The sequence below is a fragment of the Gambusia affinis genome, linkage group LG16, assembly GCF_019740435.1.
Source record: "Gambusia affinis linkage group LG16, SWU_Gaff_1.0, whole genome shotgun sequence".
NCBI lineage: Eukaryota > Metazoa > Chordata > Actinopteri > Cyprinodontiformes > Poeciliidae > Gambusia > Gambusia affinis.
The window spans coordinates 6,057,755-6,079,325 of NC_057883.1; the positions used below are offsets into that span (position 1 = coordinate 6,057,755).

General features: G+C 39.3%; 1 protein-coding gene across 13 annotated transcripts in view; it reads right to left on the reverse strand.

The window, feature by feature from the left end:
* Positions 1–21,571, reverse strand: part of pacs2 (phosphofurin acidic cluster sorting protein 2) — a 66,341-nt gene that overhangs the window by 15,001 nt on the left and 29,769 nt on the right. For 10 of the 13 annotated variants that reach the window (XM_044142290.1, XM_044142289.1, XM_044142291.1 and 7 more), the window contains 12 exons: positions 10,936–11,023; positions 10,716–10,805; positions 9,214–9,339; positions 4,825–4,987; positions 4,583–4,656; positions 4,359–4,439; positions 3,324–3,383; positions 3,053–3,207; positions 2,017–2,107; positions 1,069–1,140; positions 855–979; positions 82–214 (listed from right to left, as the gene is read on the reverse strand). In XM_044142290.1, the coding sequence (XP_043998225.1) occupies positions 82–214; positions 855–979; positions 1,069–1,140; positions 2,017–2,107; positions 3,053–3,207; positions 3,324–3,383; positions 4,359–4,439; positions 4,583–4,656; positions 4,825–4,987; positions 9,214–9,339; positions 10,716–10,805; positions 10,936–11,023 (1,258 nt within the window). Of the gene's footprint in view, positions 1–81; positions 215–854; positions 980–1,068; positions 1,141–2,016; positions 2,108–3,052; positions 3,208–3,323; positions 3,384–4,358; positions 4,440–4,582; positions 4,657–4,824; positions 5,008–5,568; positions 5,819–9,213; positions 9,340–10,715; positions 10,806–10,935; positions 11,024–21,571 lie in introns of those variants that run through there. The other 3 variants (XM_044142280.1, XM_044142287.1, XM_044142288.1) reach the window with 3 other exon arrangements.

Sequence of the window (21,571 nt, forward strand, 5' to 3'; positions counted from 1 at the left end):
ATAAAAAACATAAGACACTTGAAACCTGCTATAATCACAGGAAGAAGCTGAGGATAAGAAGCTGCAGCTGCGTTCCCCTACCTGTAGGTGGCACCGTGTGTCCAGGGACCGCTCGTTGTCCAGGCTGTTGGCCCTCTCGTTCTGGGGTCTGCTGGGCTGGCGCTCCTTCAGAGACGTGCTCCGACCTCGCCGCCCTGCCAGCTTCGCTTCCTGCCTGAAAAAGGAAAACAGGACATAAAGACTAACCAGCAGGGGGCAGTAACTCACCAGCTTATCCATTACATTTACAATAGAGATACTTTCTGAGCAGTGGTTTATTTTAGGGTTGCGGACGCCTCCTTGAAATATTCTCAAGCCCACTTTAAATGTCGTTGTGGGGTTTTTATTTTTGGGGTGTTGCTTTTTTTCTTTTTACAAAAAACTGCCAGTAAACTCAATATGATGTGGCCAAAATATGAGTTTAAATCTGTCAGTTTCCATTTTCTTGCATTGTCTAATAAACTCTGAGATTGGCGTGCAATGTAACAGGAATTATTTGGAGGGTGAAACAAGCAGGAAACTTTGAGCCAATGTGCTTCAAAGGGTGTAGAGTCACAAAAACTTTTTAGTTACCTCAGCAACGTTTCCTAGGAAACCATTTTATTATAGTAATTTGCTGTTTACAGTAGAAGAAGTATTTATTTCCACTATTTCAAAAGTGGAAAAAGCAAATTTGCTGTTTTTGTTGCCGTTTGAGAAATTTTGTACGTTTGTTCACAAGGGCTAAGACCCCCCTTATTAAAACCTAGTGACGCCCCTGCTTCTCAGTATTTCTTCCTTAAAGTGAACTCACTCTCTGGTTAAGGAAATAATACCTGTTGGATGAAATGATAAGTGATTCTGTCTTGGTCATTTTGCCACTTGGTGGCAGTCTCTCTAGGAACGTGTCCATGTTGTCCATTTCCAGCTCCGTGGTGGGAGTCACCGCCTCGGGTTCCTCCTGGAGGAAAACGGGAAAAATTAGAAAACCGACCAGATGTTTAGGTTGCGAGCCGAAGGCGGACGGTTCCTCCGTGAGCCTGTACTCACAAAGGTGGCGTTGTCACGGCCGCCATCGTTGGCGAACGTCGTGTCGCCGCACTTGGTTTTGTCCAGATCGAGCTGAAGTGAGGTGGAAGGAAGAAAAACAGACTTGATTGTGACCGAGTCTCGGGAACGTTCATTTCACAGGCGGAAAGTCCGAATTGGTGAACATCTGAAGATGATTCTTAGTTCAACAGGTCTTACAGAGATTGACCGGTGGAAAAGAAAGCAACGAAGTGCAGTTTTCAAATTTTGATCTCACTTATCAGGGAAAAGATGAGATCCAAACCAACTTCAACTTGGAGGAAAAAGTTAAACCCACTAGTTCCACCTTTCATACCATCAGCTGTCAGTAGCAGTAAGTTGTTTTTTTTCTATCGATTTGGAGGGATTTGGTCCCAACTCTTCTCAAATTTCAGCCACGCTTGAAGATTTTCAATCATGAACTGCCTTGTAAGGCTTCACCACTGTAGCTCAATCAGATTTAAATCTGGACTTTAACTAGGACACTCCTAAACCTTCAATTAAAGCCCTGCTACTGCCTGACCTTTAGAACTGAGAAATCACTTAAACACAACATGAAGATAAAACACCATGTAGAACGTTATGTACCGACGGAAAAACAAAAAAACAAACAACCAACAAAACATTTTGTCAGATTAAAAGTTCCCTTTGACAATTGACAACATACTTTTTATTAACCCCACATTTCTCTATTTAAATTGTTTTATGTATTGGTAATATTGTCATTTTAAATGATTACAGTTTAATGAAAACATGACATCATAATTAACATAATTAACATCCATCTGTGTGGGATTAATCTGTTTCGGTAAGTGATAAAGTTCCTGAAACTTTTCAATAACACTCTAATTTATTGAATGCCTGTGAACCTACGACAGCGGAATGATATTTTAAATCAGGTCTTTAGTAGACAGAAAGTGGGTAACTAACCGGGCTCGGCGGCTCTCTGTGGCTCCGGCTGCTGTGGATGCTGCCGATCTCAGTCTGGGAGCTGGAGAGGGACAGTCCCTCGAAATACGGCCTGAAACACGGATGAAATCAAACACTCTGCACTCCGTATGTGTCATCTCTTCACAGATGATTCACAGGGTCGGCCATAAACACGACTCGGCTAAAAGGTCCCTGCAGGTTTCATTTATTTTTCACGCTCCCATCTGAGTGTGAAGGAGCCTGTTGGCGCTTGAGGGATGTTCCCGGAAAACGACGGGCTAGACGTTTCCGGTATTCTGAAGACGTAAAGCATCCCAGATGCTTTACGTGAGGGAAACAAGCTGCGCTGAATTTTCTGATGTCTCACTCACAGGTGTCCTGACCAGTGTGGACAAGTTTGGAGCTCAAATATGGATATTCATGCTTAAATATTAACAATAAAGTATGAATTTCCTTGTCTTGTGTCCTACTTTCTTTCCATCCTTCCTGCTTTCTTTTCTTCCTTCCTTTTATCTTACTTCCTTGCTTTCTTTAATGATTTCTTCCCTGTCTATCCTTTATTACTTCATTGTCTCCTTGACTCCTTTTTTACCTGAATCTGTCTTTTTCCTTCCTTCCTACTTTCCTTTCTTCTACACGTCCTTGTGTCTTTCTTTGACAATTCTTTTCTTTCTTGTATCCTTCTTGCTTTCCTTTCTTTGATTATTTATTTTTATGTTTAACCTTTACTAATTTGTCTTGTTGTTTCCTTTTTACTTGAGTTTATCCATTTCCTTCCTTTTTTCTTCACTTCCTTCCTTCCTTCTGTTCAAAGCGTCTAAATACTTCACTGAGGTGCTTCGTCTCTCAAAACAGAAATATTCATTGACTTAAAATACTGAATCTCATCTTAAACAGGCAAACGCACATAATGTTCACACACGCATTTACTTTTTCCAATTCCTCTTGGCTTATACTAAGCATGCAGAACCGTTTTGTAATTCATGAAATGTCAACAGATGGGTAACAAGGGACATTAGATCGGCCCACAGCTCACTTCAGTTTGGGTTTTGGCGTGCTGAGGACGCTGTCATCATCGTCCAGCTCCGGGCAGCTGTCGCTGGGGTTCTCAAACTCCACACTGTCCAGGTCCAGATCCTCCTCCTCCACCTCAGGAGGCGGCTCTGCCGGGTCCTGCTCCGAGTCCAGCACCTTCGCGAGCACACACACACACACACACACACACGTCAAACGCCGGTTAGTCACAAGAGAAGCAGAGACTCTCTGGAAATCACAAGATAAAAAAAAAAAAGCAGAAGAAGACGCACCTCGTCGGAAACTCTGAAGCGCTTCAGCAGCGCCACCACCCGCTGCTTAAAGTTCTGCTGCTAAAATGCAGGGAGAGAAACGCACAGAGTCAGTGTGAGGCACGCCTCTAGTTCATGGAGCTAACAAGGGGAAACATGGCGGTGGTAGCATCATGCTGTGAGGATGGATTTCTTTCGAAGAGAAAAGGAAGCTAATCAGCATTGACTAGCTTCCCAGTCAACGTCTCCATGGAAACGTACACATTTTCTAGCATAGCGTGACATTATGTAGAGACACCAAAGAGTGTGGGTGTCCAAACTTTTTGTCGGCTCAAAAGTATCTGTGGACCAAAAAAAATGTATTTTTAAAACTAAAACCCCAAAAAGTTTTTTTTTTTTTATCTATTCAGCAGTAAATTAAGCAAGAACTATTTTAACTACAAACAAATAATCAGATTTTTTTTTGTTTTGTTTTGTAGGAATGGGGTCGTAGATTAAAAACTCCAAATGTTTTTTCCTTGTTAAGCGAAAGGCATCCAGCTGGCCTGTTTATGTAGGGTTCAGTAGGAGAAATCTGAAAAAAAAAATATTTCATATACTTTCATCAATAAAAACAGGTTTCATTTGAAAACACTCTGTATTTAAACTTGGCTTAAAGGCAGATTCGGGCGCACAAAGATTTACTTCAGAGTGTAAGTGAATGAGTAGATGACAAAAGGAAACCAGAGACCTTGGAAAATGTTGCTTCTAACATTTTTTTTTTTTTACTTTTTTTTGGGATTTAAATAAATAGATTCACTTTTTTGACACTGTGTAAACACTGAGGCGAAGCAACACTGAGGTATCTGTTGTTAAAAGTATTTCTTTTAAGGTTTTTTTACCTGGAATTGATTGCTACAGAGCAATTGAAGGAAAAAACAAAAACAAATAATAAACCTTCTTGTGTGCACTTCTGGTGTTCTGCCTGAGCATTACACAGAAAAAAAACAAACAAACACAGCCATGAGTTTATTTTCGTGTTTCTTTGAGTTCTCCGTCTCATTTTGCATCTCTTACCCTGGTGATAGAAGGGGTCCTCACGATGGACCTCCTCTGCTTCTTTGGTTTCCTCACATCAAACTCATCATCCTCAAGATCCTGAAAGACGAAGGAGGAAGAGACGATGTCTGAAGTCTTCAGGGAAGAGACAGACTTTTTTTTTCTTCCTTTTGTCCTCATCATCTATAAACCAATTCACCTCATGACCTCTAAAGGTCAAACTGATCTGCAGATGTACTCACCTGTCCCTGCACTGCGTCGTCGCTGGCCTCCTGCTCCGACGAGAAGCTCTCATACTCTTCTTCCGAGTAGTTATCTACGGGACACAATCGGCAGGAAGGTTAAACGCTTACACATTTTGCATAGTTTTTCAAAGTAATTTGAGATAGGGGAGGAAAAACAGATTCTTGATTTATTTACCATCGGGTGATTAGTTTTGCGCTCGTTTAAAATCGGTGGGGAAATAAAAAGCAAAAAAGCCTACCGGTGCATTTGATCTTCTGTCCTCCCTGCAGGGCGCTGTCCTCGTGGTCTATCGGCTGACTGGACAGGGAGAAGATCCAGATCTCGGCCACTTTGCCCAGCATCTCTTTCTGGTTGCTGCAGAGAGGCAGAACCTGGCCTCCCTCCGTCGGGTGCTGCATCACCTGGGAGATGCGGGGAAAAACTAAATTCAATGCAGAAGGAGGGGCAAAGTCAAAAGGATTTCAAATGAATGGAAAAAACGCTGAACAACCTGAAATTGCAATAAATGCAACACTTGATTAAACTTGTAAATAACAATACTGGTCAAAAGTTCAGTGAAAGTCAGACTGAAAGTCTTGATGAATCTTTAAAACGCCACAAAACAGTCTTTTTACAAGTGTATAATAAGAGAAAGGGTAATAATTGAGTTTAGTTCTAGTGTAAAAAATATTCAAACTTCTTTAATTTGTATCCGTTGTGTCACAAAACAGTCATGTACTTCAATTTATTTATTTAACGTTTAGGTCAACACAAAGTCTCATATATATGTGAAGTGGAGGAAGAATGACACAAGGTTTTACAACGCCGACTACCTCCAGTTACAGTGCGTTTCAACACGGCCGCTCCTCTCGACAACGTTAGCAAGATGAGGTGGAAACATGTTTATTTGACAAGACGGTCAAGCAAAAGTGCGTCTAAAATCAAAGTTACATGGAGCGACTTCAACTCTAAACAGACCAAATTAAAACTGACGTTTACTTACGGAAATTAAACCTTAAAATGACGTTTGTCAGAGCTACTGGAAACCATGTTTATGGCCGTAGCCATGTCGGAATTGCGACTTCTTAACCAGAACGCTGCTACCTCGGGTCTGAAGTCAAACCCAGCTCCACTTTCCAATTAACTGGACCGCAGCTAATTGGAAATTAGCTGCCTAATCTGCCTAATCAGATTCACTAATCTGGCCTTTATTAACAAGAAAGCGCGCCATCTTCTGAAGTAAAACCATTTGAAGACCTGCTCGGAGACTGCCACAAGGGGGCGCTGCAGTCCAACGTCGGCGCTCCGGTCAGGTGAGGACAAAACCAGAAACTTTCTGACGGAAATCAAACCCTGCGCATCTACCTTGCCTGAATGCACAGCCCTCGCAGTGGTGGCAGCATCATTCTGAGGAGATGCTTTTCTTTAGCAGCGACGGGGAAGCGCGTCAGAGGTGATTGGATGATTAATGGCGCTAAATACAGAACAATACTGGAGGAAAACATGAAACTCTACCAAAGACGGCAGAGGCAATATATAAAATGCACACTGCAGCTGTAAACGCAGTCTTGTAAAGAGTTAAATCACAGACCACTACTGTGTGTTGGTCTGTCAGATACCATCTCAATAAGACACAGTGAAGTATGTGTTTGTAAAATGCCACATTGTAGACACAGACCAGGGGGTGAGAGTACTTTTATCCTCCTGTCCACTCTGAATGACGAGCAGCTCACAAGCACAACACTCGGTCAGGCCTCTTCATTGTGGCCAGTGCACTTCATAAAGGCTGCTGAGGAGTTTAGAGGACACCACGTCAAGATACAGCTGTGAATCGGCGGGAACGTGACGGCAACTAGACCAGATCTTTATGAGGATTCATTGTACCAACGGCTCAGATCCAATGGAGTTTATTGAAGGTAAGCGGCATTGGGATTTCTACAGAGGAGCAGAAAAAGCTGCTGGAAACATGGACTCCTCTCTCCTCTCATTCCTCTGAATAAAGATTTTGATTCTGAATTAGAGCTGTGACATTTAGTTACCGGATTTCCTGTCGACTAATCGATCGATTGGCTAAAACATTGGCACATTCCTTTTAGCCACTTGACTTCATTTTATACAATATTACAAATAAATTAAAAAAATACATATAAACAAACAATTCAATCCCTTTTTTAAATAAGAACATAAACATTTTTTTAGCTAACATGCCAAAGCATACTGAACCCTCAATCTCTGATGATCTCTGTTAACTTTTTTATTTTTAATTTTAAATATGTGAAGATATATGGGGGCGGGGGGAGTTGCAGCACAAATGTAACACAGTTAATTTACACCATATTTTTGTTTTATTTTGTTAGCTAGCTGGCTGACATTTCATGACCTTTATTGGTATTTTTAAAACGACAGTGGCACAAGCAAACATTTTTGCTGCACAAATGTTTAACACAGATTTCATTTAATTAAAAGAAGGTGAAGGGCAGGACAACTTCACTCAGGTCCCTGAATCCTTTATTAAATGCCTTAATTGTAAAGTTATATCTTTATATCTTTTTTCCTCAACTCCCTGCATAATTCCCACTAAGGCGTTAGATTCCACGTTTGTTTGTTTTTATGTCCAATAAGAGAATTGTAGATTCTTTTCAAGAAAAGGTCAAATGAAATCAATTTAACTTCTAATTGAAGTGCTAATATTGTGATTCAGAGAATGAATATATTCATAAATATATTCCTGTCGTCTCTGTTTACGATTAGAGATCCACGGTTTCCATGACATCTTATTGATTTTGGAGAAATACTGTAAACAAGAAGCAGAACTGTTCAGGTTTCCACTGAAACAGATTGTGTTTCCTGTCATCCGATGTAGAAATATCAAATTATTATTTTTTCTATTTTGTTTATTCGTAGGTGAGGTGTTTCATTCTTTCCTCTGTTGTGGTTCAGCCTGAATGTTTTGCTCTGTGACTAGAAGCACACCTGGGTCACTGTTTTCTGCTACACTGCACTGATCTGGAGGCATCAGCCAAGCAGCTGCAGGGCGACTAGATGATTCAACAGCGCCACAGCGGAGGGATCTCACGTTTTGTGTTTCATTTCTTCCTCTAAAATCAGGACAAGCCTCTCTGTCCCCGCTGCATCCTGGGGAGAAACACCCCCCCCCACAACTTTGCCTGTTCTGCTGAAAATTCAAAGATTTCTCTGTTTTATGGTTTGGTAAAACCACATCCTGTGTTTTTTTATTTTTAAACCTCACTCTGGCTCAATGGTGTCTTTTTCTTTTCTTCTCTCAGCTGCTGAGCCTTAACAAGCCCCGCTGAGCTTTGCCAGCCATATGGGATCTCCTTTGTGTGTGAGGATCATGTGCGCTGAAACTGAGCTCTTTATTTGTGTAATCCATGCTTTCTTCAAGCAGAGGAAACTGTTTTCTCTGTGTGTTTTTGTGGTGGGATATAATTAGTTTATTGAGTCTTTAAAGATACATTGTTAATTTCAGAGCCAACTTTGACTTGTTTCCTGAAATCCATAGCGATTTGTGATGTGGGCAGAAACCCAGGGCGGCATATCATCTAGGGCGGCATGAGATGCCAGAACAACAATGGTAGTACATATAAATTCAAAAATGTTTTCCTATTAGTTCAATTTAGAAATAACTAATAATAGTATGTATTTTCCATAGCATTTATTTTCTTGTATTTGTATTGTATACTTTAAACTTAATGGGATACAGTATGTGTCTTGCTATGGGTGTTGGTAGTATTATTCTAGTTTAAAAAAAAATAAAATAAAAAATTTCAAATAAAAAATAATAATTTGAGTTTCTCTGCCTTTTTGAAGAGTTGTTCTCCCAGGGCACCAAAAAGGTTAGGACCGCCCCTGTCTGAAATGATGACACCCAAACAGAATCCTGAAGCACTAATTGCCCCAAATGTTTGTTTATTTTTTAATATTATGTACGAAAATACTTACAGGATAAAGATGTTGTTTTACATATTCAGCCCTTTAACTCACCTTACATTTTTTACAAGTATAATCCATGTAAAAAATGTATTTAATGTAATGTAAAACAACAATTTCCACTTTACAATACAAACTGTATCCAGTATTAGGATTTTACAGCCCAGCCCAGGACAAACATCTAATCAGGGGAAGATTTTGAGGGGGAAGAAAGTTTAAAACGCTTCTAAAGCTGGGATGTTTACTAGCACAGTAACAGAAGTCAAGAAGAGACGACACATCAATGCACTCTGGACCATGTGACACCCTGGAAATGCTAGCGAAGGCTTCAGGATAATTTAGGTCTGTCAGACACAAAAGAGTATTCTTCAGCTGTATTTGGGCAGGTTTTTCTTGCACTGTGTGACTCTAAAAGGCCAGAAGTCATTAAAGAGGAAGCAGCAGCAGACACCGTGGTAGCTGGAGCTTCTAGCACTCATTACGTTTCCCTGATCTTTCTGACACTAAGAGCTTGTTAGAGCCGAAACACCTTTCTGCTCCCTCCTGACCGGAGACCGCCAGACAACAGAAAGGGCAGCACAGGCTTATTACTGCCTCCCATTCACACACATACACACTGATGTGCTTTACAAAACTTTAAACCTGCAGTGAACAAACTGAGGATGAATGAGCGTTATATGAAGCGCTCACACTGTACCTCTGCCATATCAATAGATCCCACGGCCAAAGTCTTGTAGCCTAAAATCGTTCGGTTCTTGTACCTCTTCCGTCTTTGGAGCATTATCTGCAGCTTGTTGCCTTCTCTTTTCAAGAAGTGAGGGTACTGAAAGACAACAAACACAAGACAAAAAAAAAATAAAAAATCAGAAAAACACAAAAATATCTGGAAACAAGAGACATTTAGATCAACAGGTGGTTTTCTTTTTGCCGAAAAAACAAAAACAAAACATAAATAATTGTAACGTTACTGCTCAAAGTAAGTCAATACTGAAAAAGAAAGGTTGGGATCTGACCACATTTAAGTGAGTTTTAGCTAAATTGCAATATAAGGAGTGAATACTTGATAGTGAGTTTATTACACAAGAACATGTTTAATGCAAAACCAAACTCAGATAATGCAATGTCGAAGAAAAACAAAGTTGGATATAGGAGAAAGCCAGCATAAGGTGGGAAGGAAAAGTGAGAAAAAAAATGAAGTCTGGGAGCATAGATGTGCAGGGAGGAGGATGTTGTATATTTGACTAATCCAGAGACGATAAGGAGCCAGACGTATTATTCTGATGAACTGTAGTAAATCAAAAAAGGACGAATGAATCATAGATAACAGCCATGCTGATTTACTAGGGTGTCAGAGCTCAGAAAAAATAAGTCTCAGAAAAAGCCCTCCATCTTTCTTCTTCCAAGTTAAGTCTTCTTCTGAAGCATCGTGGGATATTTATTCCCTTCTATTAAACAAATATAGTACGCTTTTGAACCTGATATTAACTAAATCTCTATAAAATAACAATTACAACTCAAAATAGTAATTCAAATTACATTATAATATCCCAAGTAATGAGTCATAAAAAAACTCAAAACAAATCGTCGATAGAGAATTTACAGTGACTGTTAAGGTTACAGAAAGTTGCAGATTTTACTCCAACTCCAACCTTATAATCCAACATGGCTTCTTGTGAAAAGAAGATAGACTACTTAGTTGCCCTTCTGTTGGTTTCCATGTCTGAAAATCAGTGGAACACAAGATCCATTTATGAAGATAATCATAAATTAATACTAATGTTATTAACTTCATTCGAGTCATTTTTTTATTTATCATCATGGACAACAGATAGAAAGCCTAAGTAGTTTTCAAACGTATAACTGGATGTGACTTCCAACCCAGATCCGTGCTCTGTCGAAAACCAAAGAACAACAAGCTCTCTTGGGGGCCCCCTACTGGTCTGGAGGCTCACTTATGCCTCAGAAAAACTCACTTTAGGAGCGGATCATGTAAAACTGATGCAATCTCTGTAACTGTTCGTGAATCTAAAGCAGAAAACTATTAAAATTAAAGGACGAGCTCCTACTGGGTAGAAAGAGCATCTCAGTATGTGTCACCGCACTCTTTGTTCGTCACATGTAGAGCCAAGACTAAATAGCAATAGAAACACATTACCTCTACCAAACATCAACATGAGGGTGGTGTTTGTCCTGCTTTACCTGCAGAGAGAAGGTGAGAGCCAGGTCAGTCTCCACTGACCCACTAGGTGGCAGCACAATCTCATGGGACCTCAGAATGCGTTTGGAGCCCTGTGGAAGAAAAAGTTATAAAAATGTTCACAACATTCCAGGAGGTACAAGACCAGACCTCACGAGACGCTCACAGTGGACAATTTATTGGTTCTTTTCAACATATATACCAAAACGTAGAAATACAGACCTGAATCTTGACTGCGATGACCACAGAAATCAGCTCTTTATCAAGCTCCTTCATCACCACCAGCTTTTTAAGAGTCAGGCTGCACAGTCTGCAGAGAGACACACACAGAAACAGACCAAAGGAGAGGTGGAGGTTCAGACAGCTCTTCTGGTGTGTTTTCATATGCTCAAACACGTGAGTCATGCACAACAAGTCAATCTGTTTATCAAGCAGTGGGATGAACGGTTTACGGAGGAGAACGCTGCAGCCCCGCCGGAGTCCTCCAAGGAGTAAACAGATTGATCGCATCGGTATTGCTTTGACACATACACAGATTAATCACATACTCTACTAATCACATACTTACTCTACACTGAGGCAGCATCGCTTTCTGCAGCAACTATAGAAAATGCAGCCTACTTTGTTAATGTGCACGTTAGTAATGACCAAATTAAAGAAATTAAAAACACGATCAGACATGAGAATGCATCTTACTTTCTTAATAATCCCACTGTGCCCTAGATTTAGATTGGTTTAGTAATGAACAAGGGTGCAATATGTTTAAAATAGTGCAAAAAATATGTAAATGATCAAAACTGTCACTTGAAAAACAAACATTTCAGTTTGAATTCTCCTGTTCTAAGATTTTAAAAAAAAGTTTCATCAAGTTACATTGTTTTGTATTAAAAGAGTTCATACAACAGAAATGTCATTATTAATTTTGAAAACTGGACCAGGGGAGGCATCCAACCAACCATTAGGCCTGTCATGATAACAAACTTTGCTGGACGATAAATTGTTCCAGAACTTATTGCGATACACGATAATATTGTTGCTTTGAGACTGTTTTCAGGTAATAATGGCGCAATAACGCAAGAGCAGATTCTCAAAGCTCAATGAACTATACATTCTAATAATCATTAAACACTGGAACTGGAAGACATTTAAAATATCCACAATAAATAAAGAAAACAGCAGAAACAAACAATAAAATAAATTATGAAGTTTTTGTAAACAAAATTAATTTTTTCAAAATCAGGGACAGTTGAGCTCAAAGCGCCAGACTGAAGACTTTTATCATTCAGTTTCTGGCAAAAAGAGAAAAGAGAAAAATCAAGCAAATGAAAATGATTGAGTTTCTTTTAATTCATCGTTCGGTCGATTGTTTTATTGTTTATTGTGGCAGGCCTGCCAGCCGTGACCTCATGCTGGTTTACTGTTATATTACCTATTCCTTTTCAAAAGCAACTCATTTTACTGAGCCAGCGCTGACTCATTTTGAACTTCTCTCTGGAAACGAGGAAGATTTCCTGATATCTGGAAACAAAACGATTTCCTGCCAAGATCTGCGTTACGTGTCACAGTTAAAATCTCACTCCTGTCAGTGAGCAACTAGTATACTAGTAAAGAGTATCTAACTCCTTATAAGGCTGTACTTTATCCCAATTCCAGTCTGGTTTTCCTGAGATTGTTTAGTGGCTTCTCCACAGTTGTCAACACTGTGGGTCGGACCTTAATAAAACAAAAATGATCATTATTGAACGATCAAAGAGATGCATTTGGTTGGCCTAAACAAAATGTATCTTTTCATCAGAGGAGTATATAAGAGCTTAAGGCATTTCCTCCAGCTTCCTTTACGTGGCCAAAGGTGTCCCACAAGGATTAGTCCTGGGGTCACTCTTGTTTATTTTGATTATCAACAATCTTTACTGGGAATTATCAAAATCTTACTTCCATTTGTTTTTGTTCTAATGATACTGTGATATAAACTGTTGCATCCACAATTTATCGGCCATTTTGTCACCTCACACACTTTTAGTTTGGTTTAGCTCACTTTGTGTAATATTAAATTGGATGCTGAAACAATATAAGTGTTTAATCTTCCATCTGCTGACTGATTTTGTGTCTGAATCCAGACGTCTAGCAATCCTCACGGATGTTTTTAAACTCTCACATCAAACAGTGGGTAAAAAATACTAATAGAACATCTACTCTTTAAAATCAAGTCCTTTTGGGGAATTATAATAATAAAGTATTTTACATGCTTCTTTTATGTTTCACATAATTCCAGAGATGTCTTTTTTTAATCAATTCATCCTCTGAGTACTTAAATGCTCTTGATACATCAAGATTCAGCCAAAACCTGTATTCATATTTGTCATCATTTTTCAAACCTCATGTCCTCACTTAGAAATCTATTCTTGCTCTATACATCCTCCAACAAAGTAAAAGAGGCCACGATGTTTGACGAGATGAAGCAAGAAAAATAATAGATTTAATCGACTTCAAATCCATCTGAATTTGAAGGAACTGAAACATCCTAAAAATAAACTTAAATCGATGTAATTTTTCTTTTTATTTTTTAGTCTTTTTTGACAGTTGTCATCAAATCCCCTTTAGGTGTTATTTATATTTTATTACTTCTTCTTTAATGCATTTTTTTTTAGCTCCGTGTTGCATTTTCATGCTTATCCAGGCTGCAATCCTTAAAATGTCACAATTAAATAACATACGAGTAAAAGACTGAATTAAAAAAAACTGAGCTGAAAAGCTAATCAGTGCTTTGGTTTCTGAGAACTGCACACTATCAGTCATAAATGCTCAGAAACCGTGGCTGCAAGAGAGAGAGAAAAAAGACCTGATAATCCCTTAAAAGAAGCCATTTCTGTCCAAAAGCACAAGATCCCCATACTTGTTCATTCTTCTCCACCTCCTCACATCTATACCTTGTGGAGGTTTTTATTTTGGTTTTTGTTAGTATGCAAGCCGAATGCTCCAACAGAAACAGAGTGGGTTGCAGCTTACACAGTGTACAGTTAATAAGAAAAAATCCTGAAGGCACTGCATAACATTTCCTAATACAGTAGCTGAAAACTGACTATAAACAAAGCTGCCATTTTGGATTCTGTCAATCGTGCTTCAAAAATGAAACGTTTTACCCATGGATGCATCCTGGGTCACAATTGTAAAGTAAAACGAAACATATGCAGGTATTGATGGACTCAAATATGCTTCAAAAACCAACTTCCTGCTGCACTAACTCAAAATGTAACTAAAATGTTGTCCTCATTGGGATTACTAAAGCCTAACTAAATATCATTCAGTGTTGTCATCTGCCTTTAAAAGTCATCTATTCATTCTGGAGCGGAAACGATTAATCGGATTAATCATGATTAAACAATTATTGAAATAATAGTCATCTAATTTAGTCATCGATTAATCGTTTGCTAGAGCATATAGAGACAAAATTGGCCATTTTCTGAAATAACAGCGGAGTCACAGGAGCAAATACGCCAAAACTGTACAAAAATACATACATTTTACATTTCAGATAAACAAAGACCTGTCTGTAAAAACACTCTACCCACAACCCCTCAGTTGTAGCTTCAGCCCATTTAAATTCTGAAAAATAAACAAATAAATGAAATTATCACTTATTATACACCGTTATTAATCAGTTAAGGAAAAAGCATTAATTGATAGATCAGTGCTACACTGTATTGATGCTAAGGCAAGCAGAGAGGACAGAGTTTTCCACATGTTGATGTTAGAAGTATTTTTTCTAGCTGCAGGTGAATCCTTTACTACAAATAATCGACTGTTCACCAAAGGAATACTGCTATTTTATTTTAGGTAAAAGAAAAAAAAAGAGTGTATATTTTAATTGAAAATAAAATATGCATTTTTTTTACTTGTTTACTGGCACATTTTAGTGTATGTCTAATATTGCATAAAAATGATTAAGTATAGCTAAAATGAAAAATCTGCAGAACGTGCCAATTGTTTTTTAAATCAATTAATCGTATGATCAATCGATGACTAAAATAATCATCGATGCTGGCCTAATTTATTAAATAAACTAAATGTATTTTCAGTATAAAAGCTCACAGAACTCTGAGCTTCAGAGAGCGTCAGTAAACACCTCAGTAGAGCACGGCCTAGTCAAATCCCAAAACAAAGTCTGGTTGGGAATCTGTAAGCATGGCTGATCCTGGATGGATGCTCCCCATCCAATCTGGTTGAGCAATAACTATTTTGCAATAAACACACACACACACACACACCCACACACACACACACAAAAACAAAATTAATCTCAAGATGTGTAAAGACTGTAGACATGCTCCCAAAGACTGGCGGCCAAATATGCCGGAATTCACACGCACACCACACTTTTCAGATTTGTAGCAGCAAAAGCTGCTTCAACTATTCTTTTGCTTCCACATCACAGTTATGCAGTAGAGTTGTATTTGAAATGTAACCGATCACAAATTTAATGATGGCATGTTTTGATTGTTGATTCTATGTTGCATGACATTGTGTTTTTGTGTTTGTTATGTAAAGCACTATGAAATGCCTCGCTGCTGAAATGTGCTATGCAAATAAAATTTGATTGATTGTTTGATTGATTGATACATACTCCGTTCATCATTCACCTGATCAGGTTTGCAGTCATAACTTTACAAAACCCAGAGGTATGAACACTTTAGCAAGGCAAAGAGTGAAGGAAAGCAGGATATCGGGCTGTTGGCAAACCGATGGAGGTATTGTTAGGGTAGTGTGTGTGTGTGTGTGTGTGTGTGTGTGCGTGTGTGTGTGTGTGTGTGTGTGTGTAAGAGGTGCTTTAACAAGCCTGTCACGATCTTGGAGACTCTTCCTCCCATGAGGAGGGGGTAGAAATTTCCTTTAGAGGAGCTTTCTGTGGTTCTTTGACTAAATCATTCAGACCAGCAGCTCAGAAAAGCTCCGTTTATCACGTGGCTCGCTTACTTTTCCCTGCAAAATTAAACCATTAACAGAGTGGTTGCTTGGAATGACATCATGGCTAAATCAGCCTGGGACACACACAAAAAAAACTCGGCATTGGATGTCGTCGAGAGGTGGGCTGAAACTCCCGCTGTAGGCAGAAAAGAAAGAAACGTTACACCAATGAACCACACATTCACCGCAATTTGGGCTTGACCACACGTGTAATCTAACTCCTCTGCAGATCTCCTATTTTGAGGACAGGAAATAGAAAGGTGAGGCGGAGAACAAAAGCAAGCGGCGGCGATATCGGCGGAGGCCTTTCGGAAAGCGCACGCTTTGCTGAGTGGCGTAATTACAATCAGCCTCGACGCGAGGGGGACAAATAAAAAACACACAGCGGGAGAAGAAGAAGTGATGACAATGGCAGGTTTGAAGGAACCCTCAGTCTGAATGAAGACCTTTCTCCACTCCAGATGACACCACCCGAGAAAAGGCCGGGGCACAATGGACGCCGGCCAAAAGAAGGCTCGCATTGTCCTGAGAGCTTCTCGCGTCCAGACAATGCTCAGCATTCTTCCTGCTCCTGTTTGGTATTTTTCCTAGTTTCCACTGATCCCAGTCCCACTGCTCCATCTATCTCAGATATGCAAGGTGGCTGGATGTCGGTCTGCGGGGGTAGGAAGAGGCAACGGCAGCCGAACGACTGCAGATGTCCTGGGATACACTTACAAAAGAAAATGGAGCAGAAGTGGTGAAAAACCTCTTGCCGTTTGTTCATGTAAGCTCGGTTTATCAAGGAATTAGTCAGAATAATTTCCTATAATCACTCACCGAGCTGCCCTCCTCACTCAGCTCCTTCAGACTAGACAGCAGAAATTAGCAAACATCTAGAGGAACTGCCCATCTGCTGAGCTCATTATATAAGCTACTTCTTAGTATTATGCTGATAAAAACGTTGTTAAAGTGTTAATAGAGGAGCCATGTTGTGATGACTTCCTGAAGGCAGAGTTTCAGGAAGAGCAGGACTGTCTTAAAGAGACAGAGCCCCAATTTCAAGACGTTAAATTACTCATTTCTTTTAAGTCATAATTGATATAAACAGCATTTCTATAACAACTGGAGGTAACATAGTTAGAAAATCTGTTATAAAATGGAACTGTGTTTGGAAAACACATGGTACCGCCCCTTAAAGTTTTGTTATCTGGACCAAAGAAATCCAGCAATGTTTTTCTCATGTTCCATTGTTAAAGCAGTAATCTCTGCTCCAGATTACAGGGCTCAACCAGATGTGTGCCGTCGTCAGTTCTATGAGTGGAATGACCATGTTGATTAGAATCAACGAGGATGTTTAATATTTACACCAACTGGTGCCTCGTTTCACTCAGATCGCTGAAACATCAGGGAAATACAAGGAAGACGTGTCACTGGGCAGAGTCTCTCACAAAGCGACTTAAACAGCTAAGAAGTGGCTATGCTAATAAAAGCTAGCGGTTTGGCAGTCTGAACAACTTCTCTGCTCCTTCCTCGCCACACAAGGACAGAAACAGCAGTCGTCTCTTTCACTGAAGGCCTCCTTGTTCACATTTCCTAACATCTGTGCTCACCAACACGCACATTCCCAAACAGACGCTGTTCTGAGAGCACAGCAGAGAAATCTGTGTCCTTCTTCGTTCCCCTGCGGCCGGCCTCCTAGAGGCTCGGCTGACACACACGGCGACCCGAACCCCCGATCCGGCGGTCGACTCGACGCAGATGCTCTGGCGAACCCGGAGCCGAGGAGCGGAAAGGCCCTCTAAGCGTCGTTACAACAGATTTCATCCGACACAAACAACAGAAAAACCATCTGGAAGTTGTTTTGGTGTCACTTCATCGGAGACAGAGAGAATGTAAACATACGCCGCAGCCAAACCTTATCAGGAGCCAGAGACGGTGTCGGCCATGTTTAATGGTAAAGATGTGTAAAATATTTTATTGAAGTTGCAAATTCTCTAATGGCCAATATTCTGAGAGTCCAGACTTCTAAACATTTATTAAAATTTACTTTATTGACTGAATTCCCATAAGCATAATTACTTGCACAACTGTTTTTGTAAACAGTACGGTACTTAGTCTTCTTCTTTGTCTCTTTAAGTCCAGATCATCCAGAGTCCTGGTTCCTCTCCTAAACTCTCTGATGCATAGTTTTTGTGGAACAATATATGACAAAAATGACTTATAGTGTATCATTGCACAGTTAACGCGAAATACAGTCATGGGTTATGTGATGTCGGTGTTTCATTTTTGAGAAAAACAATAGAATTTTTAGTTTCAGAGCCATTTTTCAAAGTGGACATTTTTGACCTTTGTAAGGCCAGGGCAGAAAAAACAAACAGAAGTTTCAAGCATCACTCCCGAACAGTTTATTAGCGTGTAAATAATGTGACCAGTTTGTGGTCTGGTGAAATGCTCTACAATAGATCTGAGGGAGAATCAGTGCCTAAATATCTATAAATAAATATTTCATGACTAAATATTAAAAACCTATTTTTTTCTCCCAAAGCTGTTGTTAAATTGTAAACATGTAACAATCTGTGTGTTTGCATTTTTGCATTTCTACTATTATTTTTTTTATTTCTTTATGTATAGACTGTGATCGTGTTGCTTTGCCCGTGAATCGTCTTACAAATAAACTCTGACTTGACTTAATGGTTGTCATGGACACCAGGTGAACCAGAGATGCTGCAGTTCTCTAACAAAGAGCCTTGAGATTAGAGTTGTGTCTCCTTTACCATCCAACACACCGTGTGACGTGAAAAGACAAACAAGGATTCTCGGGAAAGCTGGAGTGGCTAAAGGGAATGGGCCAGTGTCACATCCTTTTTATACCCAGGGAAACAGAAAGCTGCACGTTATCAAACAAAAGTTCCTAGAGTTTTGATCAAGTACAAACTTAAACAATAAACCAAAGGAATTGTTTGAGTGGCTAATAATTTAAACACTGATTGGCCACTCAAATAACAAGAAAAAGAAAAGTACTCTGTAATTCAGCAGTGATTAAACTATATGAAGCATATATGGATTAGTTCAGAGGTTCAGGCCATAAGGCAAAGGATAAACTGGAGGATTTATCCTTCTATATAAGGATAAATCCTTTCTTTTTGATTACATGTCGCAGTTGAGCTGGGAGAGAGCAGAGAGGCGTCATTTCACAGCAGGTAGAGTTGAAAAATCTGCAAAGCATCGACGTCGCCCTCCAACAAAAGAAATCTCCAGGCTTCTGGAACTTATCGTTTTTGGAGAAAATTCCATTTCTGAATGCGTCGGCTTGAAATTGGATTCCAACCCTTACAAAAAAATCCCATGAAAACATGTGGTTCACACAAATTTTACATGTGAATGATGTGATCTCACATATGAAAATCACATGTGAAAATCACATGTGATTACATATGATTTTACCACAAAACGTTCCAAAATCACACGTATTCATGTGCTTTCACATGTGATTCACATCATTCACATGTAAAATTTGTGTGAACCACATGTGACTTTCATGGGACTTTTTTGTAAGGGAAATCACCTTTCACAGTTCAGCGTTGGTCTCAGCGGGCCGCTCTGACGTCCGGCTCTCCCACTCTCACAGCGAAACGCTTCCACATGTTTCTGAAGGCTGTGGGTGAAGCGGAGTGACTTTTCACTCAAGCACAAAATGGCAGCCCTTCATTAGACGACGTAAAGCTAATTAGCTTGCCGTTAGCAACGGCAGTCCAAACATTCCCACACACGATGAAACGCTTCAGAGTCAAGTCTGACTACAGGACCAAACTGGACTTCCTGTTCATGAATCAGTCCGGCACCTTTCTCACAAACGGGAAAGTAATAATTATGTATGAAGATGCACCGATCCAATATTAATATTGTTATCGATCACAATTCTGAAAACAATTCTAGCTCGGTATCGGTGACAATGTGCTCTATACATAAGGGCAGATCTATTCATTGTAATTCTATGTTTTGTGCTTTTTGGCAGCGTCAAGCTTTATTACTTATTTTACATCAAATGTAACATTCCTAATTGCAATTTCTGAGCCATTCTACGAGAAGGTTTGTTGCAGTTTATTTTTTTCATTTTTGACCAAATTAGTCAACCTATTGTTTTTGTCAGCTTCTGCTTGTTTATTATTTATGTCACATTGGCTGCTATCCTCCTAAATGCACTGACGAAACAAATTAAAGTTGTTTTTACATGTTTGACCAAACTTAATGAACTATACATTTGTAGTTCAGTACATTTAATTCTGTGTTCTAAATAAAACAGACATTTTAAGTTATTTCAGGTCTGCTTTTCTGTATCGGCTGATACAAAACCTTAGATATCGACATCAGAAGTGAAAAAATTTGACTTCTGAATTGTTGCACTGGACGTTATTTAGGGGCATCAGAGAAAAACTGTCTGATTGGAAATGCACAGCACACATTTAAGACGTTAATTCACCCAAAAAATTGAAAACCATCATTTACTGTTGCTCCAGTTTGCAACTATAAGACATCATGTATTGGTGTTTCTCGTAAAATCTCAACAAAATCCACTACGTAGCAAAAAGTAAAAGAGTTTAAGGGGTGTGAATACTTCTGCTTGATTTCTATTCCTGTTCTTCTGAAGGCCTCTGCACACATGATCTTCGGACGTTACCACTTGAGAAGCACCCCTGGCAGGCCGAGCCGAGCTCAAACTCAGATCTGATTTCCTCTAAAGTTTGAAATGCAACACCTTCAGTAAATTGACAGATGCTGCACATAAAGCCATCGCGCACACGCATAACTGCTCACCGCTGATGAGATCTTTTTAGTTGCCTTTTTTTTTTTTAGATACATTAGGTTGGTGTTTATGTTCTCTATGAATCGTCTGGGGTTGCCATGGTGCAGAGTGCAGACGGTTTGTGCTGGTGAAGGACTGCACTTAGTTCTCGTCTCGTTATATGTTGAGTGCTCTTATGTTCATTTCAGTGTGCGTCATAACGAGGCACCTTATGTTCTGACATTTCTGGGAATGAAGGCAGGAAAGGGCCAGGTAGTCAAAAAAAAAAACATTCTTCCCCATATTGAATGACAACATTATGCATAAGGCATGTGGAAAAAACAAAGATGCATGTTAGTTTTTTTATGAAGAAGACAGAAATTAGCTGGAGTATAACCATAACCAACAATCAGATTTTGAAGCGTTAGTCCAAATGGCCATATTAGTGCTCTGAAGAAACTCAAGGATTTATTTACCAAGAACTGCTAAACACTCTGCACTTCCTAAGTCAATGGGCTTCATGAAAAACGTCAACCCTCGTGGTTGAAAAACATAACAATCATCCTCTAAGTAAAGTAGGAATGCACCGATCCACTTTTTCACTTGCGATACCGATACAGATATCTGAGTTTTAAGTATAAGCCGATACCGATCTGATACAGAAAAACAAAGCTGAATTAACCCTAAATGTTTCTTATTTTTTGTCAACACAGACATAAATGTGCTGAATGGCAATTTTATTTGATAACTCTGTACCAGCACAGCATATTTAAATACACCGATAGCTGGTCAAACACGTAAAAACAGCATATATATATATATTTATATATATATCTTTAATTTGCTCAGACAGTGCGATTGGGAATATAACAACCCACGTAAAATAAATGACGAAACTGACAAAAAAAAAGTTGGGTCAAAAATGTAATAAATAAACTGCAATGAACCTGCTTTCAAATGGTTCAGAAAGTGTTATCAGGAATTTTAAATATAATGTAAAATAAACAAAGCACTCACTCAAAGCACAATGTATAGAACTAAACTGAATAGATCTGCTCTTATAGATTGGGCGCACTGTCACCGATACCCAATATAGAATTTTTTTTCAATATCGGCACCAATACAGATATT